The 22539-nt window shown below is 35.0% G+C and overlaps 2 protein-coding genes and 1 long non-coding RNA gene across 5 annotated transcripts in view; 2 read left to right on the top strand and 1 right to left on the bottom strand.

Annotated features, from left to right (window-relative positions):
* Window positions 1-912: 912 nt before the first annotated feature.
* On the bottom strand, window positions 913-20548 carry LOC147643207 (uncharacterized). Its single transcript, XR_015272285.1, has 3 exons — window positions 20465-20548; window positions 11416-11495; window positions 913-1025 (listed from the first exon to the last, which is right to left on the bottom strand). It is a non-coding gene; the product is annotated as an uncharacterized LOC147643207 (long non-coding RNA).
* Window positions 5249-8423, top strand: LOC147643208 (uncharacterized). Its single transcript, XM_086836559.1, has 2 exons — window positions 5249-6335; window positions 8386-8423. The coding sequence occupies exons 1-2, from the start codon at window positions 5558-5560 to the stop codon at window positions 8421-8423; spliced, it is 816 nt and encodes a 271-aa protein (XP_086692685.1). The 5' UTR covers window positions 5249-5557.
* The window catches only part of LOC110179422 (uncharacterized), a 29971-nt gene continuing 18320 nt past the window's right edge, over window positions 10889-22539 (top strand). For 2 of the 3 annotated variants that reach the window (XM_086835588.1, XM_086835586.1), the window contains exon 1: window positions 19840-22528. The gene's annotated coding sequence lies outside the window, so the exon portion shown is untranslated. Of the gene's footprint in view, window positions 11136-19839; window positions 22529-22539 lie in introns of those variants that run through there. The other variant, XM_086835587.1, reaches the window with a different exon arrangement.

The raw sequence follows: 22539 nt of genomic DNA, 5'->3' as shown, positions 1-22539 counted from the left end.
TTAACATCTGTTTTAGGTGCTTTCTTATCAAAATTTTTCCTTTCTATGGAAATTTGTATTATGCCCTTGCAGGGTATTATAATTTCAGTCAGAAGCTTAAAAAACAGTAAAGGAGTCATTTTCGAACCTATAAATCAAATATTCTTGATCAGTATTAACAGGCGAATCGATTTAGGTATGTCTAGTGGGAAAACAATTTTTTTTAATTTTATAAGGGGTTACATCGTTAAATTTTACAAAAATTGGCCTCAATTTTTCTTACTTTTTTTTAATTTTAAATTTAGTATGCAGATTTATAAACCTTATAAAAACTAGTTCAGAACAGCTTTCCAAATTTAAATTAATGCATTTTTGGCTTAGTTATGATTTTTTTTAAATTTTATTTCCGTATAAAATATCGAGATTTTTATGTGAAAATTTTTTCGACAAATCAAAATTTGAAAATTACATAGCTAAGCCAAAATGCATTAATTTAACTTTCGAAAGCCAGTCAGTGTTAGTTTTTAAAAAGGTAATAAATCTGCATATTACATTTACAAAATACAATTTTTCTCAAATTTTAAAAATTTTAACGATGTTTTAAAAATAAATGTAAATTTTCGAAAATTTTTTATTTCTGACGGAGCTTAGCTAGAAAGATTCGCCTGTTGATGCTGATCAAAAATATATATGGTTTAAAAAGTCGGAAATAACTCCTTCACAGCGTTTTAAGCTTCTGAATAAAATCATAATAACATGCAAAGGTATTAGTATATAGCCAAATTACTATTTATAATTAAATGAGGCTGTTAATATAAAATGCTGTATCACTTTAAATGCAAATTTAGTAATGGGGATCATGGCAATAAATGCATAGGACAACTAATTCTTACCCTAAGATAATATCATAATATAATTGTCATTGTTAAGACTTACCCCAGAAGGTGGAACACGGTGACTTCAATTAGGCATGGTCATCTTCTTCCTGTTTATCCAGATCCATTCCATTGATTTGTTGACAATATTTGGGTCGAAGTGCACTATCACTATAAGAAAAGATATTATCACTGATAAGGCCACATATATATTGAGCCATCTTCTTGCAGGTCATCCAGATGCATTAAATGCGGTTAGTCGACATTATTTGGGTCCAAGTGCACTATCACTATCACTCCCAATATCACTGTAGATGTTATCACTAGTAAGGCCACGTATATACTGAGTCGGCGCGCCTTCAACACCCGTATTTATACTTTCCCAGCAGAGAGTAGATCAGAGAGTGTAAGAGCGAGAGCGCGAGAGTAAAAGAGATGCCTCTTGAGTGTAGCAGAGTGAGGCAGTGTGAGGCAGAGGGAGACAGCGAGAGTAAGGGATCCCAGAGAGACAGAGAGCGGTATACATTTAACGATTGTTCCTATGGCAGATACATATATGATATAGTCCACCGATTTTGATAAAATTAATACATTAATTATGAAATAATACCAAATGGCTTTATCTTTAATTAAAATATGATGCAAATATGCAGAAAATTGCAAGTTATAATTTGCTTTTAAGAAATATACCGATCGTTCCTATGGCAGCTATATGATATAGTTTTTCGATCCACCTCATTCCGATACATAAAGTAGTAAAAGTATATAGAAGTCTAACTGAAGAGTTTCATTCAGAAAGTTTTTAAACTGAGAGCATAGTTTACGTTGAAATGGACAAACGGATTTGGAATATAATAATATATAATTTATAGGGTCGAAAGTGACTCCTTTACATAGTTACAACCTTTTTAATGAAATTATAATACTCAGCAAGGGTATAGAAAGGGGTTGTAAGGGTTAACTTATTTCAATTTAATTCAAATTATTTCAAAAATATAATATAAAGAATAAAATGGAGAAATTTGATAATCGAAAGGTGAATGATTGTCAAATGAGGGTACCCAAATCTACCTCTTATAAATAACAAATAAATAAATAAAATTTAAAATCACTTTAAGAAAATGTATAAAATAAAGTAAATAAATCTCTTGCAGCCACTCTTGGAGTAACAGATTAAATGTTTTCCTTTCTGCTTGTCCAACGACACCCAACACCCTTTTGTATCCGCCTGATTTAACGCCACTTAACGCTGCGACTCATCCATCAGCGTGGTGCGTGTGCCGCTCCTTATAGCCACTGGTGGGTGGTGGCACCCACTGCCAGTGGGAGTGCCATGTGTGGGTGGGTGGGTGCTTGGTTGGGTGCTGAAGCGACCAGGACACCACACTTTAAACCCTAAACCCCAAACCAGAACCCGAGATGGAACCCCAAGTGCACTGCATGCGATTGCATGGGGCATGGTAATCGAATTATGTGGCACTTTGCAATTTTAAAAGGGAGAGGCGAATGTTGGGGATGGATGATGGTCATAGGGACATAGGGATGGGGGGGGGGACACACATGCTGTGGCACTGCCACAATGGAAATGGGTCGTGGGGTGGAGGCGCCTCCTTTTCTCTGGTGTGTGAGAAAGGGTGGTGGCATGTGCAATCAGTTTCCAACCGTTCAGTTATTTTCATTTCAAGGGTGTTCCAAAAAACATTGAAAAATGGTTGAAAATCGAAATGTAAATATTATATGATTTTACTAAATTATTTTTCGATCGCTTTTATAGAAGCTATATATAATAATATATACCTATATTAATCAATGGTAAATTCTCTAGAGTGCTGAGTTATGTTCATTATTTTTTCTAGAATTCAATAAGAAATTAAGAATTCTTTAAATCGAAATTTATACATAGGTATTTTAATATAAATTTTAAAGTTTAAAAAGGCCATAACTTTGTCAAAACACCATGGAATTCATTTTGGAAAGCTGTTTTGTGCTAGTTTTTATAAGGTTAATAAATCTGCATACCTAATTTCCAAATTGAACGAATTTTTATACATATTTTGAAAATTTGAACGATGTAACTCCTTTAAAAGTACTGATAAAAATTGTAAAAAATTTAAAAATTGTATGTTCTCAATATTTTATCCTTAATTAATTCGAATTTTAATGCCGATTCGGAATATATATGATTTTTGACAATCACTGGCTTTTTGGGTATTTTATTACCTCAAGAAGACCTACAAAAAAGTCCTTTTTAAATCTATATTGATGGATCATTTTTAATAATAATAATAAATGACCAAATAAAAGTTAAAAAAACTCATAACTAAGTCTCATAGGCATTTTTTTCTACCATTTTCTTTTTTAGTTTTCATTAAAAGTATAAATCTTCATAATGAATTTAAAAACTTAATAAATTTTTGTCTATTAATTTTCCTATCGTTCCTATGACTTATTAATATATACTTAAACCTACAATAAAAAATAATTCTACACCATAAAATATATATTTCCTATGGAAACCTGTTGCCCAACCTATTGACGTTTCAAAGGACTCCCACTAGATATTGAGAACAACCCGCAGGACTCACACTCAATATACCTTCAATGTCCAGCAGTCAATCCTGCAATTGCATTATGACTGCCAACACAATTAGGGCGTTCGAGCCGATGGCCAAAACCTCATACCGGCTCTCGTCCTGGTTCGTCCTGTTTCTGCTCGACAGACTCTGTTTCAGCATGTCGCTTCATGTCCATTGTAGTGGGCATAAATTATAAATATTTGCGACTGATGTGGACTAAAAAAGGAGGAGGAGGAACAACAGCAGCAGGGAAAGGTGGAGCAGACGAAATCAGGGTTGAAGGGGTGTATGTGGGTCCTGCCAGACGTTGACGTTCAAATTGATCAATTTTGCATTCTAGCACAACAAAAGCAGCCGGGGGGGCGTGATGGTGACCCCATTAACATGCCCAAGCCCCAAAAAGCTTACGATGCACTTTGGCCAAGGATTTCCTTTGCCTTTCTCTTCGGTTTTCGTTGCTCTTTCTCCTGCTTCATCGTCGTCTCTGTCTTGGTCTTCGTCTTCGTCTTCGTCTCCTTATCCCCCCAGTCTTTGTGTTTCTGTTTCTACCGGAAGTAAAGAAGGTGGAGCCAAAGTTTGAGGAGGCAGGAGCTAAGGCATAAGCAATAACTGTGTAGTAAACAATAGTCCACTTCGTTGATTGTATGTGTGTCCAGGTACAGTAGTCCTTGAGATATAATAAGATTGAAAAATCTTATTTTAAAATAAAGGATAGATCCAGGAATCTTCTCTTAAAAGATGTAGATTGGATGGGAATATAGAAACTAAACCTATTTTTGCTTAGAAATATAATGTTTATCCAGTATGTTTCTATGACAACCACATCCCAATTGCTTAAGTTTTAGGTTGAAATCACCCGTAAACTAAGGTTATATTTAATTTTGATCAAGAAAAATGCTCTCTTGGACCACTGTAAACATGTTTAAATAAGAATAAGGTGGTTTAGACCCTTGAAATTACTTAGTATAAGTGTCAGAGGAAGGGTTAAGGGTAATTAATTCTTACAATGTATGGTGTTTCCGTATAATATTTTTATAAATATTTATGAAATAATAAGAAGAGCTAAAACTAAATTTTTTAAATCAACACTTAACTCTTGCCTTGTAAATAATTAAATGATTTAAAAGTACAGTCAAAAAGAGATCAAAACAATAAGTAGAAAGTCACTAACAATGATTTGTAGCAGGCCAGTTAAGATAAGTATGCTCTGGCCACTCTAATTGAGATGTTACGCTCTCTCAAAAGAGAACATGAGAGAGCGACTGGCTAAGAATGGGGGTTGATTGAGTGTTTGCTGAGAGCGGCAGATCACTTGGTGAGAAGATCGGAACGAGAGTAGACGTGTAAAGACAAATGTGTAAAGACAAGAGTGAAGAATAGATAAAACCAAGTATAAAAGTTTAGGATTAAATAATAAAGAAATATTAGTAAGAGAAGAAAAGAACAAGAAGTGTTTAGAACTAAAAGACGGCTACAAACTTCAGAAGTGGGATCAGAATCAAAATTTTTTCTCATCATTTGGAAAAATAAAATAAAAAAATGGATTTGAACATAGCGGATATAACGGTTGTGCAATTAAAACGGTGGTTGGAGCTGTTAAATTTGCCTACGAAGGGCACAAAAGTGGAGCTGTTCGCAATGCTAGCCAAGGTCCCGATTGGGATTCGAGGCAGTGCTCCGGAAGAGTGTGTGGAGATGGAAAAGTTAGGTGACACGGACGTGGAAATCGACGGTGAGCTGGAGATCGCCAAAGAAACTCTTGGAGAATTGCGCGAGGAAACTGCCAAGGCGAGAAAAATTCTGGCAAATTTGAATCGCCAGATCGGCGCCAATGTCGGCGGCAGCCAGAGCAAAGAAGACGGCGGGAATGAAAGAGACGAAAATGCTCGAATTCGGCATGGTTCCGAGAAGGAAGGACAGCTAGGCGTTAGAGTTGGCGACAGTGGCGGGCGACGAAACAACGACGCCAACAACAACAGTTCTGAGAACTTTGAACAGCTACCTACCAGAAGTTTCCAGAACTCGCAACGAGGCGACGGCAGAGGCGACGGCAGAGGAAACGGCAGAGGCGACGTACAGCGAGATGGCGAAATAGCAACAGACAGTTTCGCAACACCGGGTTTTAACATGGCCAGAGAAATGCTAATGGACTTCGGCAGCAAGGTGTGTGTGCGATCGTGGATTGACCAGTGGGACAGTATTTCGGCCCTTCATAGATTAACGGACATGCAGCGGCGAATTCTGTTGATCATCAAGCTCAAGGGAGATTCCTTACAATGGCTGCATGCTGAGGCCGGACGGTTGGCGAAGCCAATGGACGAGCTCATCGCAGAATTAAAGCTAGCTTTTGGGGGCATGGAGTCAAAAGCGGCATTAAGGCGCAAATTTGAGGCACGCGTCTGGTCGCCGGACGAAAATTTTGCGATGTACTTCGAGGAAAAGTGCAGATTAGCTCGGGATGTGGCAATGGAAGAGGATGAGCTGGTGGATGGACTGGTAGAGGGCATTCCATTACCAAGTCTTCGAATACAGGCTAAAATGCAATGTTTTGATGCACCGAGGAAAATGTTGCGAGCGTTTGCGGACATCAAGCTGCCAGCAAGGGCGTCAATTAAGGCGAAGGCGTCGGCGGCAAAGGCGGTTTCGACGAACAACGAAACTCGATGCTTCAACTGCAACGGCAAGGGGCACTGGAAGTGGGAGTGCACCAAGCCAAAGCGAGAGCCTGGTTCGTGTTATGGCTGTGGCGCAGAGGATCACCGTATTGCTGTATGTCCCCAGAATAAGAAGGAGGTGGAAAACAACTATGTAAGAGTATTCAAAATTTTTTGTGTGAAAAATACGAACCAGCCGATTATTACAGAGTGCCAAATAGATTCGGGAAGCCCAGTTTCGCTTATAAAACGTTCTTGTATACCGAAAAATATTAAGTTAGAACCTCTAAGAGAAAATTATTTCGGATTAAACAAAAGCTTATTGAAAAGCTATGGTAAAATATTATGCTTCGTATTAAAAAATGAAATAAAGATTTGGTTTAAATTAATTGTTGTGGCTAGCGAATCTATGCTCTGTAATATTGTGCTGGGGCGAGATTTTATGAAAGCTTGTAAATTAGAAATTAATTTAGAAACCTTAAAAATGATTACAATCGAGGAATGTAAAACCCAAGTCGGTCGTGATACAAACATTAGCTTAGTGAATGACAATACTAAGGACCCTTATGATTTGGATAGAGTATTAGGTTGCGAAAATTTAGAAAGTGAAATTTTAGTGGACAAAAATTTAGATAAAGGTAGTTTCAGTACAGATTTAGATCAAAAAGGTTTAGGTACAAGTTTAGGTGAGAATATTTTAGGTACAAATTTAAGAAAGAATATTTTAGGTACAAATTTAGGAGAAGATGATTTAGGTACAAATTTAGGAAAGAATATTTTAGGTACAAATTTAGGAAAGAATATTTTAGGTACAAGTTTAGGAGAGAATCTTTTAGGTACAAGTTTAGGAGAGAATCTTTTAGGTACAAATTTAGGAGAGAATCTTTTAGGTACAAGTTTAGGAGAGAATCGTTTAGGTACAAATTTAGGAGAGAATCTTTTAGGTACAAGTTTAGGTGAGAACATTTTAGGTACAAATTTAGGAGAAAATGGTTTAGGTACAAGTTTATATGAGAACATTTTAGGTACAAATTTAGGAGAAAATGGTTTAGGTACAAGTTTATATGAAAACATTTTAGGTACAAATTTAGGAGAAAATGGTTTAGATACAAGCTTAGGTGAATGTTTAGAAGATAATAATTTAGGTACAGATGTTATACGGGAACAAACTTTAGGTACAAAAGGGTTAGGTGAGGAACATCGAGGTGTGTTAGACGAAAATTTTGATAGGGAAATGATGGATATAAACATTTTAGAAAACTGTGAGGAAGAAAAAATTTATAATATTGGTGAGCAAATAAACTATAAGGATTGTGAAACGTTTATCAAGATGTTAGAGACGCATTATGTTCAAATCAAGCGACCGGAAGTTCCGAAAATAAAATGCGAAATGAAAATAGTGTTAGAAAACTCAAAACCATTTAGCTGCGCACCAAGAAGACTGTCATATAGTGAAAAGGAAGCATTATCAAAAATGTTAGACGAATATATTAGAGATGGGATTATTCAACCTAGTAAATCGGAGTATGCTTCTCCTATCGTATTAGTGAAGAAGAAGTCGGGTGAACTTAGACTTTGTATAGATTTTAGAAAATTGAACAAAATAATGGCTAAGGACAATTATCCGATACCATTAATTGATGACCTTTTGGATAGCTTAGTGGGAAAATCAGTATTTACAAAATTGGATCTTAAGAATGGTTACTTTCATGTATTTGTCAACGAAGAGTCAGTGAAATATACGTCGTTTACCACCCCGTTAGGGCAGTTTGAGTTTCTACGGATGCCCATGGGTCTTAAAACAGCCCCACAGGTATTCCAGAGATTCGTCAATGACATATTTTCGGACATGATAAGAGAAAAGAAGGTAATCATATACATGGACGATATTTTAGTTGCAAGCAAAAGTTTAGAAGAACATTTAGATGTTGTAAAAGAAGTATTTAGAAGGTTAGTAGAAAACAAGTTAGAATTGAGAATGGATAAATGCAAATTTTTACAAGACAAGGTCAAATATTTAGGTTTTCTAATTTCAAACGATGGGATTAAGGCTGATAGCAAGGGGTTAGAAGCTATACAAAATTTTCCGATCCCAGGCAAGGTGCAAGCAGTTCAAAGCTTTTTGGGTCTTTGTTCATATTTTCGACGATTCATTAAGGATTTTTCTATATTAGCGAAACCATTATATGATTTATTAAGAAAGGATAGGCTTTTTAGGTTTGAAGAAGAAGAGTTGAATTGTTTTTCGCTTTTAAAGGCAAAGTTAATGGAAGCGCCAGTGTTAGCTTTATATGATTACAGAGATGATGTCGAACTTCATTGTGATGCAAGTGCCTTAGGATTTGGGGCTGTGCTTCTTCAGAAAAAAGATGACAGCAAGTTACATCCTATTTTCTATTTTTCGAAAAGATCAACTGCAACGGAAGCGAAGTATCACAGTTTTGAATTGGAGACTTTAGCTATAATATACGCGTTAAGAAGATTTAGAATATATTTGCTAGGCAAACGATTTAAAATTGTAACAGACTGTAACTCTCTAACTTTAACCCTCAATAAGATTGAGTTGAACCCAAGAATAGCAAGGTGGGCTCTAGAGCTACAGGAATTCGATTATGAATTAAAACACAGAGCAGGCAGACAAATGCAACATGTAGATGCATTGAGTAGATGCAACAATATTATGATAGTGGAGGCAAATACATTCGAAACAAATTTAGTAATTTGTCAATCAAAAGATGTAAAGGTTCAGGAAATTAGGAAAATGTTAGAAAGTAACGAGCATAAGTTATATGAAAAGAGAAATGGTGTGATCTATAGGAAAAGCAACGACAACAGATTATTGTTTTACGTACCGAATCGAATGGAGGAACATGTGCTATACAAGTATCATGATGAAATGGGTCATATTGGGAGAGATCAAATGTTAGAAGTTATTGGAAAAAGCTATTGGTTTCCACGCATGAAAGATAAAGTCGTGGAACACATTCAAAATTGCTTAAAGTGTATAGCGTATGCTCCGAAGGTAGGTAGAGGAGATGGACATTTACATAGCATACCAAAAGGCAACAAACCTTTTGAGATCATTCATATAGATCATTATGGGCCGGTAGATAGTAGCAGATCAAAAAAGCATATATTTGTGGTCGTAGATGCATTTACAAAGTTTGTTAGGTTGTACACAACAAAAACGACAAATACAAAAGAGGTGATAAATGCATTAACAGACTATTTTCGAGCTTATAGTATACCTAGATGCATAGTATCAGATCGGGGCAGTTGTTTTACATCGTCTGATTTTGCAGAGTTTATGGAAAAAAGTAATGTGAAGCACATAAAAATAGCGACGGGCTCGCCGCAGGCTAATGGCCAAGTTGAACGAGTCAATAGAAGCCTAGGACCTATGATAGCAAAATTGACAGAACCGGAAAAGGGATTACATTGGGATAGAGTTATGGAAAAAGTAGAGTATGCAATGAATAATACAATTCATAATAGTACTAAGCAGTGTCCTAGTGAAACATTATTTGGGATAAGACAGAAAGGAGAAGTTTTGGATAATCTAAAAGAAAGATTAGAAGACGAAAATGAGTTAGGAAATATTAGAAAAACCTTAGAAGATGTTAGAAAAGAAGCAGAAGAGGAACAAAGGAAATCTCAAATAAAGAATGAAAAATATTATAATGCAAAAAAGAAAACTGCTACAGAATATAAAGAAGGAGATTATGTTATGGTAAAGAATTTTGATAGCACTGTAGGAGCTTCGAGAAAACTCATTCCAAAAAGTAAAGGTCCTTATGTAATTGAAAAAGTTTTAAAAAATGACAGATATTTGCTTAAAGATATTGATGGGTTTCAGTTGTCTCGCAATCCATATCAAGGTGTTTGGAGTGCAAATAATATAAGACATTGGTTAAAACTGTAATTAAGATAGTAAACTAAGAATTGAATTGTAAATGAAAATCAAATTGTAAATAGTAGTTAAGTTATAATTCTAAGCAGAGATAGAGGGCTATCTCAAAGTCAGGACGGCCGAGTTGTAGCAGGCCAGTTAAGATAAGTATGCTCTGGCCACTCTAATTGAGATGTTACGCTCTCTCAAAAGAGAACATGAGAGAGCGACTGGCTAAGAATGGGGGTTGATTGAGTGTTTGCTGAGAGCGGCAGATCACTTGGTGAGAAGATCGGAACGAGAGTAGACGTGTAAAGACAAATGTGTAAAGACAAGAGTGAAGAATAGATAAAACCAAGTATAAAAGTTTAGGATTAAATAATAAAGAAATATTAGTAAGAGAAGAAAAGAACAAGAAGTGTTTAGAACTAAAAGACGGCTACAGATTGGAATTAAGTTGCAAATATTATTGTTACAAATTATATTATAATATTTTATTATACATATTATATATTATAATTTTTTATATATACATTATAATATTATATATGTATATATAAAAAAATATAAAATTATAATATATAATATTTAGATTTAATATTTAATATTATAGAAGGATATATCATAAAATTACATAAATCCTCCACCCACGCACACATTCTATGGGTTAAGCAACTCTATTGTCGTTTCGCTCCCACTTTTTCCTGGGCAACCGGAAGTCGGCGTAGTTAACGAACTACTTTTTGCCGACGCGACCACCTTACACTTACTTCACTATGGCCGCGCACCCACAACAACCACCCACTCTCCCCACCCCCCACACACACATATACATATAGGCGAAAGTTTTTGCATGTCTATGTGTATGTGTGTGTGTGTGGATAGATTTGTAGTGGTAGTTGTAGTTGTCGGCCTGAGTCGCTGCTCAGTTGAGTGACTGATAAGTTCAGTTGGCGTTCGCTTGGCGCCGAGAACGGTTAACGCGTCTAATCGAATTGGCTTACATAAAAAGGGGAAAAGGCGCTGGAAAAGCGGGAAATATCCGTGAAAAGATGTTGCCCTAAATGCTGTGCTTCCTCTAGCTCAATCTTCTTTTTTTTTCGAGTGTCTGTGTGTGTTCGCCGCTCGGAATTCTCATCTCGACGCGAGTCTGCCCTAAAAAGTATGCAAGGAATTCTTCGCACTGCAGTCGTTGGCCGACTTTTACACTGTTGCTTGTGTGTGTGTGTGTGTAGTGTGCAGTGTGCAATGTGTGTGTGTATAGAGTGTGTAGTGTGTGCCTGTGCCCGTGGGTTTTGTTATCCTAGTTATCCTGGTTGTTCCGGCATAAAGCCAGTTCAATTATGTAAGGTTGGAATTCATGGCTGACAGAGAGCCGCACTGTTACCAAGCGCGAGTCCTGCGGCCACTAAATGTATATAAAAATTTCAAAGAATGGTTACCTTAAGGTTATTTTGATGGCATATCCTTGTCCTTCAGACAGATCACATGAAGTATGTTGAGAAATCACAAATGGAGGAATCTGTTAATGTAAATAAACACCAGAAATTAATATAAAGTAATTCTATTTGTTGGTCTTAATAAATTAAAGAATTTAAGCTTTAAGGATACAAAATTAAGTATTCAATATCGTCAAATTCAGGACACATTTAACATTTTTTTTTTACAAATTAACGACAAAACAACAACAAAATTAAATTTTGGTTTACGTAAACACTTTGATTATGTCCTTTTTAATAGGGTTAATACAGAATAAATTTTGGAATTGAAATTAAAAATTGAAAAAGTGGCTAAAAAGTATAAAATATAAGTATATATAATTAAATCAAGAGAATAATTTTTAATATGAAATATAAACAAAAATATTTAGCTTAATGTCATAACGAAAATATAGTATAATAATAATAATATACTAGAATATAATAATAGTATAATATAATATAGTAATAATATACTAAAATATAATTATAAAATACTATAATACAATAATTATAATATACTATAATATAATAATAATATACTAAATTATGAATATTATATAATAACGATTTATATATCGACTTCCTCTTAAAATATCGATACAGTATTAATATGTTAATGATTTCTGCTTTTCTAGTATGCAAACTAAATATTTTCAAGACCAAAAATTAAGTTAAATGTGTTTTTTTAAATACTTTTAAATTATAATTCCTTTTTAATGAGAAATCCCAAGAGATCTTTCTGAAATAACTACCGATTATTCCTTATGTTTACCCCACACCTTAGGCTATGATTTCCAATTAATTCCCTGATTAGCATTACGAATTTTGGGTGGCCCCTCAGGTGATGTTGTGGCAGTCCCCGATAATTGGCGACCTCAGCGAATAACCCCGAAAGCCGCTCCATCCCCCTCCCCCTCCCACTCCCCCTTTCTCTTAACCCCTGGGCGCCCTAAATGTATGTGTGTCATTACTTAACACCTACTACTGCTAGCTGTGTGCTGCCAGAGTTGGCACGCTATAACACTATTACAAAAACAACGAGGAAATACGAAAAGTAAACGGGGGAGAAATAACAACAAAAATATACAGAACAAAATAGAGGAAAAGAGAAAAAATTAAGGGGTCAGGGAAGTCAGTAAGTAGATGAAGAAAGGAAGGAGGCAATGCGAGGCGAGACCCATATTAGTCATGGGCCCCTCCCCCTCTCCAACCCCCCTCCTGTAGTTGTTATTGCATGCTAATTCCCCATCCCTTCAACCCCCTCGCATTTGGTCATTCCGCCCCTGGATTCTCCTCGATTCTCGTTTCTTTTCACATTATTGCCTTTGGCTTTTGCCATTCGAGAAGTCATTTTCCTCCGACTGCCTGAAAGTATGCAGTGTTACCGAGGTCTAATCGCATTTATTACACTGGGAAAAAAAATCCTAGGGCTTCAACTAGAAGAAGAAACCTTTGGGGATTACTGGGAGAGAAAGAGATGTCAATTGAAAGCTTTAAAAAACTTTTATAAGAGTTAATTCAATGTCATTTGAGTTAATAGAAAAAATGAGCACAAAATATTTACATTTAAATGTAAATGTATTCTTAAATATTACTGTGCTATTTTTTTTACAGAAATGGCTATAGAAAAAGAAATAAAATAATTTTTTTTTCTGATATTTTATAATATCGTATACACTAAATATTATATAAAAATTCTATATACTAAATACTACATAAAAATTTTATATAATAAATATAATTTTACGATAATATCAGTTTGATATAAGGGTTTGAATAAGGGTAATATTTTTTTTTATATATTATACTTAACCTTTTCTCGCAATAATTTAGACACAGACACTTTTAGGGACTTTCCGCCTTTTATAATCCCCAATTAATTAGTTAATTAGTGTTATATTTTTCTTAAACTGCTTTCTAGAAAAGAGCTATTATTACAAAGTAATTTAAGCAGAGACCTCTGCATCTACTTTGCTGCAAATTTGTCCCAAATTCGCAACGACCAACTCGGCAGAATGAGTCAGCTCTCTGTTACTCGGTTACAATGTGTGAGGGTGTAGTGTACTATATATCATATATACTATATATTCATGTACTATACGTAATGCATAATGAGAGAGAGAGTGGCAAAATCAGTGATTCACAGAGGCACAAGGCACTGGCACTGCAGCAACAAGGGTCCTTTGCCTCGTCCTTTTTTGCCTGTGTCATTGACGCTTATCAAAAGCCAGCGATCAAAGCCCAGCGTTTTGTTTCCATTTTGCTATTGCCAGCCAGCCCCTTCTCACCTTGTAGATAAGCGGCACAGTGGGGCAAAAATGAGGTACTTTTTGAAAATAATTAAAGTTACTTTCAGCTAGTTTTATCATTTCCCAACTGAACTTTATCTTTGGGATTAATATTGATAAATAATAAAATAAATATATAGAAAAATTCTATGCCTTGCTCCACTGTCCCCAGGTGACTTCTGGCAGGACCTGTCTGCCTTTCAGACCTCTCTTTTCCTGTCTCTCTCTCTTTATATCTTTCTAATTTTCTCTTTCCCTAGTATCCACAGTATCCTTTGCATATATGCACATCCATTGAACGAAACCTCATTGAATTTATTCTCCATTGGCGTCTGGTTTTTCTCCTGTTTTTCTCTGTTAATCTCCATGGCTTTTCCCTCGTTTTCCCCTCTTCCCTTCCCCCCATATTTCGTCCTTTTCCCCAAAGTACAATGACAAACAGTTTAGCTTGAAACGATGAGCAACGAGCAGGCATTAATAACTTTCTTCTTCTTGTTTTCCTTACTTCTACACATGGAAAAGTATTTTTTGTGCTAGTTTTTAGTTAAATAATCTGAATAAATAAATTATTTAGCTATAGCTGCAAAATTATGAAATTTAAAGCTTTAAATGCAAACTGTGCCTTACAACAGTGCGTATGCGTAATATTGCTCATACGCAATGTGGTTCAACTTTCTTTATAAGTTTTTATTACAAAACATAAAGGAAACTTACATCGGTAAGCCTAATTTTTGCAATTAAATCATAGAAATAAATCAAAAAAACAATCACAACTAAACCTAAAATGAATATATATTTTTTGATATTTTTATACGCCATTTTTTTCGACATATCAATATTTTAAAAATTCATAACTCAGCCAAAAGTGCATTTATTTTAAATCAAAAAACACTCCTAGCTAGTTTTAATTAGGTTAATAAATCTGATTACTCAATTTAAAATGTAAAAATAAATATATTTTTTCGAATTTTAAAAAATTTTAACGATGTAACCCCTTAAAAAATGTTCAAAATTTTTTAAAAATTTAATTTTTTTAGTTAGATCGATTCCCCTGTTGTTGCTGATCAAGAATATATATGATTTATAGGGTCGCAAATGATTCCTTCACTGCGTTTTAAGTTTCGGACTGAAAATATAATACCCTGCAGGAGAATATTAATAGGGTATATATCATTTATTAATGTACGTCAATAATATTCCTTTAATTTAATTTGTTTCATTATTTATTGATTATTTTATTTATTAGGAACTTAATCCCTTAAAACCATTTATTAATTTTGTTAATATGATTTCTTTAGCTGTCTAATTTCTTGCTGTGTAGCTCGGCACTAAATGGCCGCTTCTCGTGGATGCCATTTTTGGGGTTTGCGGTTCATGCCCTCAGCACTGTATTTTTTTTTTTTTTTTTTTTGTTGTTGTTGTTTTGTTCTCCTCTTTTTTTCGCCTCTTCTTGGACAATTTATGAGGTCAATGAAATGCCTTTGCCGCCTGCTGCTCACCGCCCCCCGCCGTTTCGCGCAGCGGCAGCCAAACTCTGCCGGCGACGACAGCGGCGACGTCTCCAAAAACCTTACCCGACCCCCCAAACCCCTCCCCTTTGTGGGATACCCATTCCACCCACAGGCGCCCAATGTCATTGGGGGCAATATGCCCAAAGGCTGTGTGTGCCTAACTCCTATGACTAGCTTTGAGGCATTTTCCTAAGTTAGTTTGCCAAATCGTAAAGGGAATCGAGAGAAGAATTCAAAAATGGAAGGAAAGATATAAAAAAATATATGTATTTGGAGAATTGGAAAGAAATAGAAAGAGAAGATTTTAGAACTCAGAGAAGAATCTATGAATATCCCTGAAAGATGCATATTTAAGAATATTTACAAAGAATTAAGAATTTCATTCAACAGACATAAAAAGATCGCTTTGGCTGTTGATGCTGATCAAAAATATATATAATTTATAGTTTTGCAAGCTTCTCTCTAAATTTATAATACCCTGAAAAGCTATTAGTATTAGTACATAGCAAAATTTGGGTCAGTTTTGTAACTATTATAAGAAAAAGAAATCAATATTTGTGAATTATTTACAATTAAGTAAGTCTGTTAATATAAATTGCTGTATTACTTTAAATTCAAGTAAAATAATAGAGTTCATGGCAAAAAGGCATTGGCATTGGATAAATAATAAATAAATGCATAGCTAATTCTAAGCATAGAATAATATAATTGTCATGGTTAGACTTACTGCAGTAGGTGGTACACGTGGACTTTAATTAGGCATAGTCATCTGCTTCCTGTTTATCCCGATCCATTGCATCCGGTTTGTTGACAATATTTGGGTCCAAGTGCACTATCACTGGAGATGTTATCACTTATAAGGCCACGTATATACTGAGTCGGCGCGCCTTTAGCGCCCGTATTTATACTTTCCCAGCAGAGAGTAGATCAGAGAGTGTAAGAGCGAGAGCGCGAGAGTAAAAGAGATGCCGCTAGAGTGAGGCAGTTGCAGGTAGAGTGAGTGAGTGAGTGAGTGAGTGAGTAAGCGAGTCAGCGAGAGTAAGGGAGCCCAGAGAAACAGAGAGCGGCATACATTTAATGATTGTTCCTATGGCAGATAATTACTATATGATATAGTCGACCGATTTTGATAAAATTAATACAGTAATTATGAAATAATACTAAATGGCTTTATTTTTAATAAAAATATGATGGAAATATGTTGAAAACTGGAAGTTATTGACTGTTTTCAATAAATGTACCGATCGTACCTATGGTAGCTATATGATATAGTTTTTCGATCCGACTTATGTACTAGTGAGAGTATATATAGCCCTCTATAAAGAAGACTGACTGCAAAGTTTTATTTAATACTGAGATCGAAACAGACAAACGGACTTGGCTTGATCGAATCGGCTGTTGATGCTGATCAAGAATCTATATATTATATATGAAATTATTTCTTATTAATTATAATACTTAGCAAGGGTATAAAACCATTCTTGTGATTGAGGAAAACATAAACAAACAAAAGAATAATCAATTAATTACTAAGTAATAGGAATGAAAATTGATCTGAAAATTTAACTTTATCAATAAACAATATACATATTTCACTTTACTACCGAAATAGCTCCCCAAGAAAGTCCCTAGATAAAACTACAACTAAGAGAATCAAAGTTTTTGGTCAATTCCTGTATAGATTTGCAAATGTTTATTTAATGTTTCGACCAGCACAAAGTTGTGTATTTATTTTTAGTTGCCATTTACTCAAATCTCTGCTCATAGTTTCTCTTACTTTGAGGGATAAAGTTCGAAGGCAGACTAAGGTTTCCTTATATAAAAATAAATACGTACATATATAACAGACGAAGAGGAGAGTCTGGGAAAAGGAGGCCAAGGAATGCTTCTTTAAGCTGTTTGACAAAGTTGGGCACTTATGCTGACATCCTTGTCGCCTTAACGTCTCCTGGTCCCCGCCTCGTCCTCCCCCCCCTTAGTGGTTTTCCCGCCCCGCTTTTCTGGCGCTCATTTTATCGATTTTCGATGCTTTCTTCTGGGCGGGAGGGGAAAAAATAAAAAGAAAATGGGAAAATGGGGTGGCAGGACCATAAAGTAGTTCAAAATGGCGGGCTAACAAGAGTAGGAAAAGTTTTGCCTACTTTTTGGCAAAGTTTTGGCAAGGTTTTAATCAAGGATAATTTAAGGGGTAGATGTACATTTTAATTAACAACTAAGTGAGCCTAATTCTTAGTTAAAGTTGAGTACATACATTAAATGATGTTCATTTTCATTAACTTATCGCATAAAAATGAAACCCTTAATTTATGCAGAATTACTTGTGCCACCAATTACTCCATGTTATTATGAAAATAACCCATATAAACTATTGAATTAATATCAATTAGCGGTTAATGACAGCACTTACGGATTTAAATCTGATTAAGCTATATATGTTGTGTGTATATACATCCAATTTAGTTGCAAAAAAAAAAAAAAGAGAAACACATCATTACATATTGCTGCAAATTGAGTGGTTTGTTCAATGCGATTAATTACCGGCAAACATTCGCTGCCAATTAAATCCTTTCAATAGTATCCACATAACTCATTTGTTTATTCACGAGTCACAGGACCCGTGGCCTTCCGCCGCCACTTGACACTGATGAGTGCACTCATTGGCATTCATCGTCTGCGTATTATACAAAAAAAAAAATTGCTGCTAAACGTTTTAAAATTAGACTTCAAGCCGCAGAAGGTCAAATATTTACCGACAGACACTTGCCACAGGTAGAGGGGAGAGGGGGAGAGGAAGCTATATAGTATATATAGTATATAGTGGGAGGTGGGGAGGTGGTGTCCCTCTTTGGGGTTCAAGGTTAACGGAAGGAAAGCGAGGGCGCGCTGACAAGTGTATTATAAAAACCACAACAACATCAGGGGGGATTTCTTTATGGACAGCCTTTAATCGCACAATGCCAATCCAATGACAAACACTATTTATAAATGCCGGGAAAATATACATAAAGAAAATTTGAATACTTAAATCTAGAATACCCTTGTACGGATATGAAAATTATAGTCGGAAGCTTGTAACTAATTGAAGAAATCATTTCCGACCCTATAAATCATATATATTCTTGATCAGTATCAATAGGGGAATCGATCTAGCTATGTCTGGTAAAAATTTATTTTTTTCAAAATTTTAAAAAATTTATAAGGGGTAACATCGTTAAAATTAAAAAAAAAATCAACAAATTTTTAATTTTTTTAGATTTTAAATTGAGTATGCAGATTTGTTAAGCTTATAAAAACTAGCAATGGAGCGCTTTTCGAATTGAAATTAATGCATTTTTGGCTGAGTTATGAATTTTATAATTTTTGATAAAATGCAAAATTTGTCATATAAAAATATCAGTAAAAATATATTCATTTTAAGCTTAGTTATGGTTGTTTTTCGATTAAATTTAATATTATAATTGCAAATTTAGCTTCCTAAAGATAGTTTCCTTTAGTTTTCCATTTGTATAATAAAAATGAATTTAGGAAGCTGGACCTCACTGCGTATGAGCAATATTACGTATACGCACTGTTGCGAAGAACACTCAGCATTTAAACTTATTAATTGCATCAGATTGCAGTTATAACTTAATAATTTATTTAAAACACGTCAGTTTTAGCTATGTGACTTTAATAATTTTAATTAAATAATTGTTAGAATGTAGAAAAACTAACAAAAATACTGAATTTTGTAAAATTCCAATTCAGTATTCAGATTTATTAACCTAATAATAACAAGAATAGCAAACCTCGATAAATATTGATTCAAAGACTATTATTTATTTAATTTGAACCCATAAAAACCTTGACTAAATGTATGTGCAAAATTTTATCAGGGATTTCCCCACTCACACCTTGTTTGTCAAAATCAAGGTTGTGCGGCGCTGTGATTATTTAGTCAGTGACTGAAAGTTGAAGTGAATAATTAAGGGATTTGGGTGTGTGCCCTTGCCTTGGTTAAAGCCCTGCAAAACAATTCAGGGTCGAGACCAAACATTCGCTTAGACAAACAATTCAAACAATTCCCACCAATGTTCCCTGAATATATGTATATATGTATATATAGTACATGTGTGTGTGTGTACTATATAGGCGAGTGCGAGGTCCGATGAATAATGCACCGAATTTCGATTCGCAGCAAACTCCCAGGTCGAGTGAATGGCGGAGCAATCAATATGCATCCCGCCAGGACTCGTTTCCCTTCCCCTCTTCCCCCTCCCCCTCAGTCTCCATCCAACAACAAGGAGCAAACTGCAGAATAAAAAGTTTCCATTCCCAAACCAACAAAAAAAAAGAAGAAAAAAGTTTATTTCAGCTGCAATAATCATGTTTTGAGTTCGTGTGCGTGTACGTGTACGCGTGTGTGTGTGTGTGTAGGTTGCCAGTGCGTACGTGTGTTTGTGTTTCAAGGATTCTCCAGTTTTATGTCCTTTTTTTCGTACCCATAAAATCAAGTGGGATTGGGAGACGGAGAGAGAGAGAGGAGCAAAGGGAAATATTGTCTTTTGTGTATTAAAAAAGTAAGGCAGCAATTGTTTTCCATAAAAGTAGCCTTCAATTTTGCTTTCTAGGTCTGTTATATCCTGGCAACAATTGCAGGAGTTATAAAAAAAATATTATATAATAAAAATATACCAAGGATATGCCATAAAAATTTTAAATTCAATTGTTTAAAAATATGCAATACATATGTAATTGTTTTCTAGATTTTTGTCATAAAATTTGGAAATTCAATTGTTAAAAATATACAATACATCATTGTTTTCTAGATTTAGTGAGTAACCAAATTTAGCAGCCTTCAAATTAAGTAATGACTAGATCGCTTTGGCTGTTGATGCTGATCAAGAATATATATATAACTTATAGGGTCGGAAACTATTGCTATACTAAATAAAAGGCTTCTGACTAAAATTATAATTCCAAAAAAAGCTAAAAAGTATTAGTACATAGCAAAATTTGGGTCAGTTTTGTAACTTTTGTAAGAAAAAGAAATCAATATTTGTGAATTATTTACAATTAAGTAAGTCTGTTAATATAAATTGCTGTATTACTTTAAATTCAAGTAAAATAATAGAGTTCATGGCAAAAAGGCATTGTCATTGGATAAATAATAAATAAATGCATAGCTAATTCTAAGCATAGAATAATATAATTGTCATGGTTAAGACTTACCGCAGTAGGTGGTACACGTGGACTTTAATTAGGCATAGTCATCTGCTTCCTGTTTATCCCGATCCATTCCATAGGTTTGTTGACAATATTTGGGTCCAAGTGCACTATCACTACCGCTTCCACTATCACTGGAGATGTTATCACTTATAAGGCCACGTATATACTGAGTCGGCGCGCCTTCAGCGCCCGTATTTATACTTTCCCAGCAGAGAGTAGATCGGAGAGTGTAAGAGCGAGAGCGCGAGAGTAAAAGAGATGCCGCTAGAGTGAGGCAGTCGTAGGTAGAGCGAGTGAGTGAGTGAGTGAGGGAGTGAGTGAGTGAGTGAGGGAGTGAGCGAGTCAGCGAGAGTAAGGGATCCCAGAGAAACAGAGAGCGGCATACATTTAACGATTGTTCCTATGGCAGATACATACTATATGATATAGTCGACCGATTTTGATCAAATTAATACAGTAATTATGAAATAATACCAAATGGCTTTATTTTTAATAAAAATAAGATGGAAATATGTTGAAAACTGGAAGTTATTGACTGTTTTCAATAAATGTACCGATCGTTCCTATGGCAACTATATGATATAGTCGTTCGATCCTGCCCGTTTCGATATATGTATATAGTAGTAAGAGTATATAGAATTCCAACTGCAGAGTTTTTATTCAGATTGTTTTAAAACTGAGAGAAGAGTTTGCAAAGAAATGGATATGGCTTGATCGACTCGACTGATGATGCTGATCAAGAATATATATGTTTATTATATATATATATATTACCGCTATGCAAACTTCAGACTAAAACTATAACCGCACAAGGGTCCTTTTGGGATTCAATTAAATAAATAATAAATAATAAATATATAGAAATTATAATTACTTTCTAGATTTAATGGATAACTCAGCTTAGCAGCCTTTAAATTTTGTTATCCTTTTTGGTCTACAACTACTTCAAGCCTTGAAGTTTTTAACACAATTTATTTTTGAGCACAAGCAGGAATGCATGCATATAGAGAGCAGTCAGGACATGAGAGGAGAGATGGTCGCATCCTGGGACTTTTGTTGATATTTACTTGGGGAATCTCATGGCGTCATCTGTGTGACACAATTTTGGTTATGTAATGTTTGTGTCGAAAAGGACATTAAATTGCAGCGATGACTAAGGTTGTAATTACTGGTTGAATATTAAAGAAAATAGCAAAAGGGAATATATGTATATAAAAGCAGATATAAATATTGAATATTTCATATTTATTTACCCATTAAATCGTAGTTTATGGGTTTATTATATTTTTATGATGTTTATACATACATATATGTGGGGAGGCTGCAGGAATTATTGGGATTTTTTTAATTCTTTAAAATGCACTACAAATTCTGCTACCTAGATACATTTTCTAGAGCTTTAAGAATTATAGTCATTTCTGGAGATATATAAACACCACTTTATTGAGTTGTTATTAAAATCCTATCTACTTTCAGACCCCACTTAAACGCAATTTCAAATCAAATATAATCTATTCTCTATAATTATATCAATTACCACAAATTGATAACAGTGTAATTGTGAGGCAATAAAACCCCTCCCCCTCCTTGCGAATTTCCCTTGAATTACTTGACAACCGGGTACGGTGATGTCCTTAAATATTCATCAATTGTTGATGTTATTATTTCACTTCCGGTTCGCTTTGCGGCTGCCACATGCGGTTCAATGAACTCCTGGCACGAAAGGCTGCCTCTCCACTGGCAAATAGTTCGCAGGCCCTATATATATATATATATTATGGTATAGTATATATGTTTGGCTTATTTTTCCAAATGATTCCCCAATGATTGATGGAGCCCGGCACAAGCAACAGTGGGGGCCAAGTGATATGTGATTGCAAGCGTTTTGGAAATGATGGCTGCTGCTGCTGCTGGTCCAAGGCACTGAGAGAAAACAATTGTTGCTTTACCCCAAAAAGGATAATGAAGATAACAAAACTGTCGGGACTTCTCTCAGTGCATTATTGTTGCCACAGGCAATTATGAAAAGCCATGCCAAGAGAAAAATCGTGCCAATGGCCTTCTAATGTGTGTGTCTC

This window comes from Drosophila serrata, unplaced genomic scaffold, assembly GCF_035046125.1.
Source record: "Drosophila serrata isolate PLE 108 unplaced genomic scaffold, ASM3504612v1 contig_276, whole genome shotgun sequence".
Taxonomy (NCBI): Eukaryota; Metazoa; Arthropoda; class Insecta; order Diptera; family Drosophilidae; genus Drosophila; species Drosophila serrata.
Note: the sequence above shows the minus strand (reverse complement) of the source record. Positions and strands in the feature narration are given on the sequence as shown.